Genomic DNA, 14,346 nt, shown 5'->3' on the forward strand with positions numbered 1-14,346 from the left:
AATAAGTGACTATCCAAAGGCAATTAAGAATTGCAGTTTATCAATCTACAGAAGTATAGATTCAGTTGTCAGTTTCAGAAATTATGCTTCAATTTCTGTTACACTGTTACTCAATTACCATAAAAACTATTTAGGGCTAGCCATGGTCAAGCTGTATTATATATCAAAATATATGTAAGCAAACAGCCAAACTTTAGTACAAAAACACTTGTGATGCCCTGAATATGGGATTGAAGGATATTACTAATGAGGCAGTGCTCCAGTATAGACATGCATGATTGAAAATCTTAAATTTGGGAATGTCCTTGAATCTCGGTGGGGACAGAAAAATGGAAATATTGAGAAGAAAACCATTGAATTTAAAAATGCACGGGCCATATCTATAATTATTGAAGGGGAAATAAGTTGTTTTGGTAATGCTAGTCAAAAGGAGACAAGAGTGGTGCACAGGGTTAGATATATTTCTTAAGGCTAAAGGGATCAAGGGATATGGGGAGAAGGCAGGGACAGGGTACTGAGTTTGGATGATCAGCCATGATCTCATTGAATGGCGGAGCAGGCTTGAGGGGCCGAATGGCCTACTCCTGCTCCTATCTTCTATGTTTCTATGGAAAGGGGATTGTCATTTAATAGATGTTGCAGTATACTGCACTATTAAACTAACAAACATTCTGAACATTACCCACATGAACTACATTTATTTTCCATCATATGGAGGAGAATTCACAAAGTGAAGAATATCCTCAATGAGTAACCTAATTTATTTTAGTGAATGAACAACTCTACTAATCTCCCTGTCCGTACAATGAAAGGTTGGAACATCCTACTTGCCTTTATAGTTTATGGGGATCACCTCCTCATGACTGCAGTGTGCCTATATTTAAAGAATGACAGCAGCAGAGGAATACATTCAGAGAAGGACGATGATAATTCCAAATTATAGGGTGATTGATTCATGAAAAGAAGCTAAGGAAATTAATCCTATACTCCTTAGAAAAAAGATGAAGAGGGGTAAGCTTCAAATTTTTTAAGTAATGAAGGGAATAGATACGCTAATCTAGAGCAGTTATTTTGTATAAAACCATGATTATGGAACCAGAGAACATGAATGATTGTAAGTGGAAGAAACTGCAAGCTTAGCATCTATGGAATAACTTTCGATCATCAGATTATGGAAAAGACTGCCACCTACTGTAACACAGACTCCATTCAAACATTTACAAAGGAATGTGTTTAATTGTTGATCTACCAAAAAAGGTCTATGGATTTGAGTTAGGAAAATATCTTTTTTTAATGGTTACATGAAGTTCTGAAATGAACCTGGATAACGGGGCTGAATGGTGTTTTCTTTTCCCTATAATCAGCTGGGTGGCAACAGCTGGCCTCAGAACCCCTGGATTAAGAAGGAAAAAGTGACCAGTGTTCACACTTCTGAGCGATGTCCAGTGACCCCTCCTGAAAGTGCTCGTGTGTGAATATTGGATGAGGACATGATTGGGGGCAGTTGTGAATAGCATGCCATCATTCACTGTGAAGGCTGATGCATAAGTAATGGTGATTTGGGCAAGGTAACCAGAACCTTACTGCAGCGAGGAGCCAACTCCTTCAGGAGGGGAAGGGAGAAAATTGGCGGTGGAAAAAATATCTCAATGATAATCTAATTTGTTTTACAGAAAAAGTGACAAAACGGATTGATGGATCAGTGACTTCCAGAAGTATCAGATCCCGTTTTACACAGAGATTAAAGGCCCAGCTTCCTTTTCAATTTATCAACAAAGAACACATTCTCAAAATCTTGAAACAGACCTTAATCACATTACTTAGATGATGAACTGCCTTCATAATGTTTCCAGACAGTTTTCGCACTTTAGTGAAAATGATTGTATAGGGGGAAGTAAACCATTAAAAAAAACCTGAAGTCTATTAGATGCATTTTGCATTCCTTTTGCAGGAAATCAATATTGGCTCATGCTGGAGAAAATTAGATGTCGTGCTTCCAAGTAAATTATCCTTTTGTACTACAGCATAGTGTATACTTAACAAACTGTCCATATTAGCTTATAAAATACTCATAATATCTGATGGTCATGGAGTTGCACATAACATCAGATTTAACAAATCATTCTGAACTCATTTCCAAGTGGACTTAAAGGCTCTAATGCATAAAGTAAAGAAAGGACTAAACGTTTTGGAGATTATCGCCACAGACAGTGGGCTGGATTTTCATTGAGAAGGCGGGTAGGAGGCGGGACTACAACTTTCGGGTTTGTAGTCCCGCCTCCATCGAGTTCTAGCCAACCCACATGATTTTGACTTGATTGACCTTGTTGAGCCTGCCCAGCGGGCTCGGCAGGCTAATTAAGGGCCACCCGGCAACAGGTGACGTCACAGATTGATATTTCATCTGTCAAGACCTTTTGACAGATGAAATATCAGCGTTTGAGAGCTGTTTGAAGCTGTCAAACACTGACAATATGTACTCCAAGTTAATTCCTTCCTCTCCGGATGATTTAGAGATCTCTCCGGAACAGAAAGCTGAATGCTGCAATTTTTGACAGATCGCAGCCATTCTGCTTTCTGTGCCGGTGAGATGAGGGACACCCGAGACCTGAAGGAAGGAAGGCTGTAAAGGTAAGTAAAACTTATTTAAACACACCAAACACACTTACCTCTGAACTCATGCACCCATCACTCACCTGAACACCGGACATCTTGAACCCTCCAAGCCCTTCAGCCCGACGGCCCGCCTCGCTAACTTGGCGTGGTTGGAGCTGTCGGGAATCCCACACTTCAGGGATAAAAATAGGGATTAGGCTAAAAACTGCCTGTTAACTACCTGTTAACAGGCAGTTAATTGGCACTAATCCCCATCCCGCCTCCACGGCCCAATGAAAATCCTGCCCAAAGGCTCTAATGCATAAAGTAAAGAAAGGACTAAACGTTTTGGAGATTATCACCACAGACAGTGATTCACTTTTGACTTTTCTTCTTAACTGTTCATACATGTCCAAGACTTTGTCAAAATGATTAATGAATAGTAACTCTGAACAACGTAACCGAATTGGTAAAAGACTGATTTTCGACTATGGAACCAATTTTGCAGCTGGCTCATTTCATAATTCACAAAGCTTTCAAGAGGCGATTTTGAGTACGTTGTAATTTTACTGAGACAAGCTGATGTTTTTGTTTCCTTTTCACTCCACTGGTGGCAAAATATTACACATGATTTTTTTAAAAATAACTCAAAATATAAAAACAAATATATGGGAAGTGCAATATGAGCTGTAGATTTTTTGCATTCATTAATAGGTTTTGGTAGGGCAGTTCTCCTTGATTTTAGAATGGTATTTAATAATAATGTAGGAAGTAAGGCAGTGTAATAAGGCAGAGGGACTCGATTCTCCGTTTTTTTTCTATATTTGCATCATGTTGCACATTAGGCAAAAGCTCATAAGTAGGGCTGAACTCATTTGATTGCAGAAATGATTGGGAGGGAATTAACCTCTTTAAAATGGTGAAAAGAATAGATTGTGGCAGAGCCACTAAGGGACTCCGATCAGTTGTATATAATTCCCTTTAATAATATGTTAGCTACAGCCTAAGTCTGTATCTTTGTTTTCACTGTTTACATGTATAGAGCGCAATCACTTTAATAGCGCAGGTAAACGCGATGACGTCACGCCGTTCATCACGTGATCCCCCACCGGCGGGAAAAACGTGATGACGTCATGACGTCAGCCACGGGACCGCCCTAGCAGTCCTCGTGGAGCCTCCGAACTGACTAGACCTATATTCGATGTTCTCCTGTAGTTATCCGTTAAACTCTGTTTGTTTTCATTAAACCTCGTTTATTTGATCGCCTGAGTGGACCTCAGTCTTTTGGATAGGAACTAGACATTCCTACAAGATAAGGTTTCTGACAGAGGTTAGTGCTGGACTCAGTAGTGGAACACTAATCTCTTAGGCAGTCCCTCGGAACCGAGGATGACTAAATAATCTTGTTCGCAGCCTTAGTTTCAGCCAGAGCAACAGAAAGTTTTGCACAATAGTGAATGAAGCAACTTATCATTTAACAAGTCATTTCATTCAACAGCTATACATCTTAGAGAGATCACACTTTAACTTTACATTACGAATGAAAAGTTAGAAAAAAAAACCAATGGTTTCATTATCTACTTCCTTTTTTTTCCCAACTAAAAGTCAAACTAGATCATCGCTGCTTTAAAGGAGAACTTGCCTTCCTGAAAAAGTGTCGGAAAATCATTGAAGAGCCATTTGTCAATTTCATCACGCACGTTGTCATGCACACATGAGATTTGTCACCACATCCTGTAATTGTTTATCAAATGAGAAAACGTTTACTGTACAGTTGTTCATGAAGCAATTTTTCCCGATGTAGTCTGGTGGACAATTTGTCCCAGATCCCCAAAAAAGTGAAATTGCATTTCTTGCAGCTTTAAAAATGGAAGCACATTTGCAGTTAGGCCATACCCCCAACCACCTCCCTATGCATAATCGCAAGAAGAAAATGTAATGTTAAATCTATATTTGGGAATCACTTCAATATACATTATAAACATGATTGTGGTATTCTTATGAGTGTGCTAATGAATATCAGCTGAAGCGTAAACACATGGGGTAATGTCAGTTCACGAGAAGGATGACAGTACGGGAAAGAAAATGAAAGGGTAGAAATTCCGAACAGCAAATTTAATGTATGAATGCTTAACACACATGAACTATAAGGGCAATTCCACCCTTCCAGCAGGGATCCGTGCTCACTGGGCGTGCGATGCGAAGAATCGGCTATAATGCTGTTGTCCCTGTCTCCAACCCACATTTCCTGTGAGTGCAGTTCCCCCAGGATGGCAAGTTACCCTTTTATATTCCTGTGTGTGCTGTCTTTACACGGGCATTAACCTATTTATTTTAAATGGATACGTGAAGTTTGCCAATTGAAAATGCTACCGTTAGCGATTTGTATACTTACTATGTTCATTGGTGCATGCATCTAAATTACTGTATATAGCAGCCGATTTTGTGCCCTGTAAAATGTATTCAGTGTCAACAAATTTGCCCACCTGCTGCAGTTTAATAAAGCCTAATTTAACCAGCTCTATAATGTGCCCAGAATATAAACTGGCATTTTGAAGCAACCTAAAGGGTCTCTTTCTCATTCTTTTCCACTACCCAAGGACTTTATACAGTAGGATTTCCAGTGGGAGTTTGTATCCCTTCTTTTGGATACCAACAAAGAATAAAGCTGGGTCTAAAGCAAGCCCAAAATGCCCAAGTTATTTTTTGATGAGTTAAACCTTTCAGTAAAGAGTTTATAAACTAAATTGTTAGATTTCCATAAAGCATGTTGACAGCGTAGACATGGGCTGGAATTTTCCAGGGAGTCAGTGGGCGGGATCGGTGGCGGGTCGGGTGGGAAATTTAATTTTTTTTGACAGCGGGTTGGGAATCCGCCACAATGCGCCTTTCCCAATGTCAGGTCTGTCAGCGTTGGGCGGACCCGACAGGCAGCGGCGGGAGACCTAATTAAACTCATTAGCATCCAGCTAATAGATCATTAACAGGCTTTTTTAACTTACCTTTTCACTTTAACTTCATGGCCACCAGAAGCACGCTGTTTGGGGACCACGGCTGTCAACCTGAGGCATGAGTTCAGTGGCCATTGCTCCAGCTGATTACTTGATAGCTTCAAATGTACAGTAAAAGCTCCCACCTGACAGATCATCACTTTCCTCGGCCACTAACTGTTTCTCAGTCCATTTCCAGCATAGATTCTGCAGGCTTTCCACTCTCCATCCAGTATCTCCTCATTGGAAGCACTCTCTCACCATTGCCAGAATGCTTCTGTCATCTCTACTTCACCTGCCATCTATTCCATCAACATGGGTGCCCTTTATACTCTCTCACCTTGGTCCTCAGAATCCGACCACGATCAGCCCCAACACCAGCAGCACCAACAACAACACCAACCTTCTCCGCAATCACCTGATGCTCCACAGGACACAGGGAATCAGCACCTGACCACATTGCTGCCAGGGCTGGCCTCACCATGGCCAGATTTACTTCACTTGATGCATTACATCCATATGGCTGCCACATGATGTGACAGGTTGGCACCACCTCACACCAACACCATAAAGCATCCCTACAATGCCCAAGCCATTCCTTTCACATCACCATTGGGGGGCGTACCGTTATGTCTCACCATTGACTGCAACTCACTAAGCCACTTCCAAAGGTGCACACAAATCTGTCCAAGAATGCAAAGTGTTGAAAATAAAGGTTTCAATGTTTGACACCACATTAACAGAAATTTTACATAAACATTGGATAAAAGATCCAAGTGGCTACCCTTGTGTATGATAGCACTAGGGTGAGTGTGAGGGATGGCTAGTGAGATGGGAGTGTGATATTGTAGACAGAGAGGGATGGGTGGAGGTGCAAGGTAAGTTGGTGTGCGTAAGGATGTGCAGGAGTAGGGTAAGGAAGGCAGAGTGATGGGGATGTGATGAGAGGCAGAGCAGGATGAAGCTGACTGTGGCTTTGTATTAACGTTTCGTGATCTAATGAGACAATTGAAACGTTTGCGCCACTGTACCCAGGTCCTCCTGATGACATCCCTGCTTGTGCCCTCCTCTGGAATGTCCAACCAGGCTGTGTTGGTCTCCTGGGGATGTCTCTTTTGCCCATGGGAAGGGAAGAGGACCTCCCTGTGTGCACTGACTCCCTCCATAAGCATATTGAGGGAGTCATGGGAGAACCTGGGTGCAGCCCTACACCTCTGTGCAGTGCTTGTCAGTGTTTGCAGCACTTCAATGCTGTAGAACACTGACAGCACAAATGTGAAAAGAAAGTTACATAGATACATAGAAGATAGGAGCAGGAGTAGGCCATTCGGCCCTTCGAGCCTGCTCCGCCATTCAATGAGATCATGGCTGATCATCCAAATTCAGTACCCGGTCCCTGCCTTCTCCCCATATCCCTTGATCCCTTTAGCCTTAAGAAATATATCCAACTCTTTCTTGAATATACTTAATGAACTGGCCTCCACCGCCCTCTGTGGCAGAGAATTCCACAGGTTCACCACTCTCTGGGTGAAGAAATTCCTCCTCACTTCAGTCCTAAATGGCTTACCCCTTATTCTTAGACTATGACCCCTGGTTCTGGACTCCCCGGTCATCAGAAACATCCTTCCTGCATCTAGTCTGTCCAGGCCTGACAGAATTTTATAGGTTTCGATGAGATCCCCTCTCAATCTTCTAAACTCCAGTGAGTATAAGCCCAATCGACCCAATCTCTCCTCATACGTCATTCCTGCCATCCCAGGTATTAGCCTGGTGAATCTTCGCTGCACTCCTTCCATGGCAAGAACGTCCTTCCTCAGGTAAGGCGACCAAAACTGCACACAATACTCAAGGTGTGGTCTCAGCAAGGCCCTGTACAACTGTAGCAAGACATCCTTGTTCTTGTACTCGAACCCTCTTGCTACGAAGGCCAACATACCATTTGCCTTCTTAACTGCCTGCTGCACCTGCATGCTTACCTTCAGCGACTGGTGTACAAGAACACCCAGGTCTCTTTGCACTTCCCCTTCTCCCAAACTATTACCATTCAAATAATAATCTGCCTTCCTGTTTTTGCCACCAAAGTGGATAACCTCACATTTATCCACATTATAGTGCATTTGCCATGTTTCTGCCCAATCACCCAACCTGGAGTTTCACGACATCCTCCTCACAGCATACCCTCCCCCCCCCAGCTTTGTGTCGTCTGAAAATTTGGAGATATTACATCCAATTCCCTCGTCCAGATCATTAATATATATTGTGAACAGCTGGAGTCCTAGGACCGATCCTTGCGGTACCCCACTAGTCACTGCCTGCCACTCGGAAAATGACCCATTTATTCCAACTCTTTGCTTTCTGTCCGCCAACCAGTTCTCTATCCAAGTCAATACCTTGCCCCCAATCCCATGTGCCTTAATTTTGCACGCTAATCTCTTATGCGGGACCTTATCGAAAGCCTTCTGAAAGTCCAAATACACCACATCAACTGGTTCTCCCTTATCTATTTTACCAGTTACATCCTCAAAAAATTCCAGTAGTTTAGTCAAGCATGATTTACCTTTTGTAAATCCATGTTGACTTTGTCCGATCCAGTCACTGCTTTCAAAGTGCTCTGCTATGACATCTTTTATAATGGACTCTAGCATTTTCCCCACTACCGATGTCAAGCTTACCGGTCTATAATTCCCCACCTTTTCTCTACCACCTTTTTTGAATAGTGGGGTAACATTAGCTACCCACCAATCCATGGGTACCGTTCCAGAGTCTATCGAGTTCTGGAAGATGACCAGCAATGCATCTACTATTTCTAGGGCCACTTCCTTAAGTACCCTGGGGATTTATCGGCCTTCAGTCCCATCAGTTTTGCTAACACCATTTCCCTACAAATACTGATTTCTTTCAGTTCCACCCTTTCATCAGACCCTATGTTCCCCGGCATCTCTGGGAGGTTATTTGTGTCCTCCTTTGTGAAGACAGAACCAAAATATGTATTTAGTTGGTCTCCCATTTCTTTGTTCCCCATTATAAATTCCCCCGATTCTGACTGCAAGGGACCTACGCTTGACTTCACCAATCTTTTTCTCTTCACATATCTATAAAAGCTTTTACAGTCAGTTTTTATGTTCTCTGCAAGCTTACTCTCATATTCTATTTTCCCTTTCTTAATTAATCCCTTTGTCCTCCTTTGTTGAATCCTAAACTGCTCCCAATCCTCAGGGTTATTGCTTTTTCTGGCCAATTTATATGCCCTCTCCTTGGACCTTATGCTATCCCTAATTTCCCTTGTTAGCCACGGTTGGGTCACCTTTTTTGTTTTATTTTTATGCCAAACTGGGATGGACAAATTCTGTAGTTCATCCATTCGGTCTTTGAATGTTTGCCATTGCCTATCCACCGTCAACCCTTTGATTGCCATTCCCCAATCAATCCTACCCAACTTGCTCCTCAGACCAGCATAGTTTCCTCTATTTAAATTGAGGACCCTAGTCTCCGAGTCAACTACTTCATTCTCCATCTTAATGAAGAATTCGATCATATTATGATCGCTCCGACCCAAGGGGCCTCTTACAACAAGATTGCAAATTAATCCTTTCTCGTTACATAATACCCAGTCTAAGATGGCCTGATCTCTGGTTGGTTCCTCGACATATTGGTCCAGGAAACCATCCGTAAACACTCCAGGAATTCCTCCTCCACAGTATTGTTACTAATTTGGTTAGCCCAATCTATATGTAGATTAAAGTCACCCATGATGACTGCTGTGCCCTTATTGCACGCTTCTTAAAGTTGGCCATGGTCCCTTTAAGGAAACCGGCTGATGACACGTCATGAATGACGTCACCAGACCCGCTTCCTCTAATTGGCCCGGGAAACGTGCTGGGCGGGCTAAACAAGCCCTATCAATGGATAATCATTTGCCAGAGTGGGATGGAGTCAGCAGCGGGGTTGGGACCCGCCATCATGCCGCCTGCCCCAGATCTGCCGAGGTAAGGAAAATCCAGCCCATGAAGACTATAGTGGTTGGGGAATTGATAAAATGGCAAAGTTAGTCCTGCTGCTATGGTTTTCCCCCATCATTCTTTATCTTCCTCTGCTTCAAATGTTTACCTACACTTTATCTTCAAAGGTGTCTCAACTGTTCCCTGTCGCAAAGCATTGGAGAGTGAAGTTGTTGACTCAGAGACTAGGGTCCTGAATTTAAATAAAGGAAACTGCGATGGTATGAGGCGCGACTTGGGTAGGATTGATTGGGGAATGGCACTCAAAGGGTTGACAGTGGATAGGCAATGGCAAACATTCAAAGACCGAATGGATGAACTACAGAATTTGTACATCCCAGTTTGGCATAAAAATAAAACAAAAAAGGTGACCCAACCGTGGCTAACAAGGGAAATTAGGGATAGCATAAGGTCCAAGGAGAGGGCATATAAATTGGCCAGAAAAAGCAATAACCCTGAGGATTGGGAGCAGTTTAGGATTCAACAAAGGAGGACAAAGGGATTAATTAAGAAAGGGAAAATAGAATATGAGAGTAAGCTTGCAGAGAACATAAAAACTGACTGTAAAAGCTTTTATAGATATGTGAAGAGAAAAAGATTGGTGAAGTCAAGCGTAGGTCCCTTGCAGTCAGAATCAGGGGAATTTATAATGGGGAACAAAGAAATGGCAGACCAATTAAATACATACTTTGGTTCTGTCTTCACAAAGGAGGACACAAATAACCTCCCAATGATGTCGGGGAACATAGGGTCTAATGAAAGGGAGGAACTGATAGAAATCAGTATTTGTAGGGAAATGGTTTAGAGAAATTGACGGGATTGAAGGCCGATAAATCCCCAGGGCCTGATAATCTACATCCTAGGGTACTTAAGGAAGTGGCCCTAGAAATAGTAGATGCATTACTGGTCATCTTCCAAAATTCGATAGATTCTGGAACAGTACCCATGGATTGGCGGGTAGCTAATGTTGCCCCACTGTTCAAAAAAGGTGGTAGAGAGAAAACAGGGAATTACAGACCGATAAGCCTGACATCAGTAGTGGGGAAAATGCTAGAGTCCATTATAAAAGATGTAATAGCAGAGCACTTGGAAAACAGTGACCGGATCGGACAAAGTCAACATGGGTTTACAAAAGGTAAATCGTGCTTGACTAATCTACTGGAACTTTTTTGAGGATGTAACTGGTAAAATAGATAAGGGAGAACCAGTGGATGTGGTGTATTTGGACTTTCAGAAGGCTTTCGTTAAGGTCCTGCATAAGAGATTAGTGTGTAAAGTTAAGGCACTTGGAATTGGGGGCAAGGTATTGACTTGGATAGAGAACTGGTTGGCAGACAGAAAGCAAAGAGTTGGAATAAACGGGTCTTTTTCCGAGTGGCAGGCAGTGACTAGTGGGGTACCGCAGGGATCAGTCCTTGGACCCCAGCTGTTCACAATATATATTAATGATCTGGACGAGGGAATTAGATGTAATATCTCCAAGTTTGCAGACGACACAAAGCTGGGTGGGCGTGTGTGCTGTGAGGAGGATGCCGAGAAACTCCAGTATGATTTGGACAGGTTGGGTGATTGGGCAGAAGCATGGCAGATGCAATATAACGTGGATAAATGCGAGGTTATCCACTTTGGTGTCAAAAACAGGAAGGCAGATTATTATCTGAATGGCAATAGATTGGGAGAAGGAGAAGTGCAACGAGACCTGGGTGTCCTTGTGCACCAGTCGCTGAAGGTAAGCATGCAGGTGCAGCAGGCGGTTAAGAAGGCAAATGGTATGTTGGCCTTTGTAGCGAGAGGGTTTGAGTACAGGAACAAGGATGTTTTGCTGCAGTTGTACAGGGCCTTGGTGAGACCACATCTTGAGTATTGTGTGCAGTTTTGGTCGCCTTATCTGAGGAAGGATGTTCTTGCCATGGAGGGAGTGCAGCGAAGATTCACCAGGCTGATACCTGGGATGGCAGGAATGACGTATGAGAAGAGATTGGGTCGATTGGGCTTGTACTCACTGGAGTTTAGAAGAATGAGAGGGGATCTCATTGAAACTTATAAAATTCTAACAGGACTAGACAGACTAGGAAGGATGTTCCCGATGGTCGGGGAGTCCAGAACTAGGGGTCACAGTCTAAGGATAAGGGGTAAGCCATTTAGGACAGAGATGAGGAGGAATTTCTTCACCCAGAGAGTGGTGAACCTGTGGAATTCTCTACCACAGAAGGCAGTAGAGGCCAATTCATTAAATATATTCAAGAAGGAGTTGGATATATTTCTTAAGGCTAAAGGGATCAAGGGATATGGGGAGAAAGCAGGGACCGGGTACTGAATTTGGATGATCAGCCATGATCGCATTGAATGGCGGAGCAGGCTCAAGGGGCTGAATGGCCTACTCCTGCTCCTATCTTCTATGTTTCTATTCCATGCTCTAACAACTCACTGTATAAAGAAATTTTGACTAACTTCTCTCCTTACGTTCTTATTGATAATTTTAAATTGATCACACCTCAGCTACAGGAGACCTAACTTTTGTACAGTAGAATCATAGAATGATACAGCACAGAAGGAGGCCATTTGGCTCATCGTGCCTGTGCTGGCTCTCTGGTGGAGCTATCCAATTAGTCTCACTCCCCGCTCTTTCCTCAGCCCTGTATTTTTTCCCTTCAAGTATTTATCCAATTCTCTTTTGAATGTCACTATTGAATCTGCATCCACCACCCTTTCAGGCAGTGCATTCCAGATCACAACATCTCGCTGTTTAATAAAATGTTTCCTCATGTCGCCTCTGGTTCTTTTGGCAATCGCCTTCAATCTGTGTCCTTTGGTTACTGACCCTTCTGCCACTGGAAACAGTTCCTCCTTATTTACTCTATCAAAATGGTTCATGATTTTGAACACCTCTATCAAATCTCTTTTTAACCGTTTCTGCTCTAAGGAGAACAATCCCAGCTTCTCCAGTCTCTCCACATAATTGAAGTTCCTCATCCCTGGTACCATTCTAGTAAATTTCTTCAGCACCCTCTCTAAGGCCTTGACATCCACTCTAAGTGTGGTGCCCAGAATTGGACACGATACTCCAGCTGAGGCCTAACCAGTGATTTATAAAGCTTTAGCATAACTTCCTTGCTTTTGTACTCTATGCCTCTACTAATAAAGCCAAGGATCCCGTATGCTTTGTTAACAACCTTCTCAACTTGTCCTGCCACCTTCGAAGACTTGTGTACACACAACCCCAGGTCTCTCTGTTCCTGCACTCCCTTTAAAATTGTACCAGGTGCCTCTCCTCATTCTTCCTACCAAAATGTATCACTTCACTGCACAGAGCGGGACTAAACGGAGTGGGCTTGAACAGAATGTTTTATTTGGGAATTTGGAAAGAGTGGGAATTTGGAGAAGAGCGGGAAGGAGTTGCTGCTTTTTGCCCACACTACTTGCAGTGCTTTGTGTTACAGGTAGATATTTAATTTCAGTACCCTTAACTTAATCTAGATCAAGTAAGTAGTCAAGAAACTACACTGTAAACTAAGTTACCTAAATACAAATTTAATTAAATAAAACAAGGTCATATAGGGATGGCAGTGCAGGTGGTGTGCTGCAACTGCAGCATGTGCGCGTTTGTGGAGAGCATTGTGATCCCAGACAACCACGTTTGCAGTACGTGCCTGCATCTTGAGGAACTTCAGCTCAGAGTTGTTGAGCTGGAGTCTGAGGTGCAGACATTGCGGGGCATCAGGGATGGGGAGAGTTACCTGGACACTTTGATCCAGGAGGCAGTCACACCCCTTAGGTTAGGTAGTGGTATAGGTCTGGTTAGTGGTCAGGGACAGGAGGGTGTGACTGCAACTCAGGCAGGTAAGGGGACCCCAGATGCAGTGCTGAAGGAGCCTCAGCCTTTGCCCTTGTCCAACAGGTATGAGGTTCTTGCTGCCTGTGTGGATGAGGGAAAAGCCTGCAGGATGGATGAGCAGGCTGACCATTGCACCATGGTGCAGGTGGCCATTCAAGTGGGAGGAGTGAAAGGGAATGTAGTTGTGGTAGGGGACAGCATAGTCAGGGGGATAGATACTGTTCTCTGCAGCCACGACCCTGAGTTCCGAAGGTTGTGTGCCTGCCCGGTGCCAGGGTTAAAGACATCTCCTCACGGCTGGCGAAGAATTTGGAGTGGGAGGGAGAGGATCCAGTTGTGGTCCACGTAGGAACCACGACATAGGTAGAACTAGGAATGAGGTTCTGCTGAGGGAGTTTGAGGAGCTAGGATCCAAATTAAAAAGCAGAACCTCAAAGGTAATAATCTCTGGATTGTTACCTGAGCCATGTGCAAATTGACATAGGGACAAACAGATTAGAGGTTTAAATGCGTGGCTCAAAGAGTGGTGTGGGAGGAAGGGGTTTCAGTTCATGGGGTACTGGCACCAGTACTGGAGACTTTCGCGAGAGGTAGTCGCTGACATCTGCGCAATGCTGCATCAACACCTGGAGCCCAGAGGATTGGGTGGACACAAATCACCACCGCCCTCAATTTTTTTGCTTCAGGGTCCTTCCAGGGTTCATCAGCAGACATCAGCGGCATCTCCCAGGCACACACTTGCATCATGCAGGTTATCGATGCCCTCTTTGCAAAGGCGCACAATTACATCCACTTCCCCATGGACGAAGCAAGTGTAACCGCGCATGCGGTTGACTTTGCAAAGCTGGCAGGCTTGCTAAGGGTGCAGGGTGTCGTAGACTGCACACATGTGGCCATTAGGGCACCCCTCACAACCCAGCTGTATTTG

General features: G+C 43.6%; 1 protein-coding gene across 4 annotated transcripts in view; it reads left to right on the forward strand.

Moving 5' to 3' along the window:
- The window catches only part of LOC147115573 (uncharacterized), a 120,915-nt gene extending 115,768 nt beyond the window's left edge, over positions 1 to 5,147 (forward strand). For 2 of the 4 annotated variants that reach the window (XM_085989928.1, XM_085989931.1), the window contains exon 9: positions 1,674 to 5,147. In XM_085989928.1, coding sequence (XP_085846054.1) covers positions 1,674 to 1,828 — 155 coding nt within the window. In that variant the 3' untranslated portion in view covers positions 1,829 to 5,147. The remainder of the gene's footprint in view (positions 1 to 1,673) is intronic. The other 2 variants (XM_085989929.1, XM_085989930.1) reach the window with 1 other exon arrangement.
- Positions 5,148 to 14,346: the final 9,199 nt, after the last annotated feature.

This window comes from Somniosus microcephalus, chromosome 6, assembly GCF_052327205.1.
Source record: "Somniosus microcephalus isolate GS21.2 chromosome 6, FLI_Smic_1.0, whole genome shotgun sequence".
NCBI classification, from domain to species: domain Eukaryota; kingdom Metazoa; phylum Chordata; class Chondrichthyes; order Squaliformes; family Somniosidae; genus Somniosus; species Somniosus microcephalus.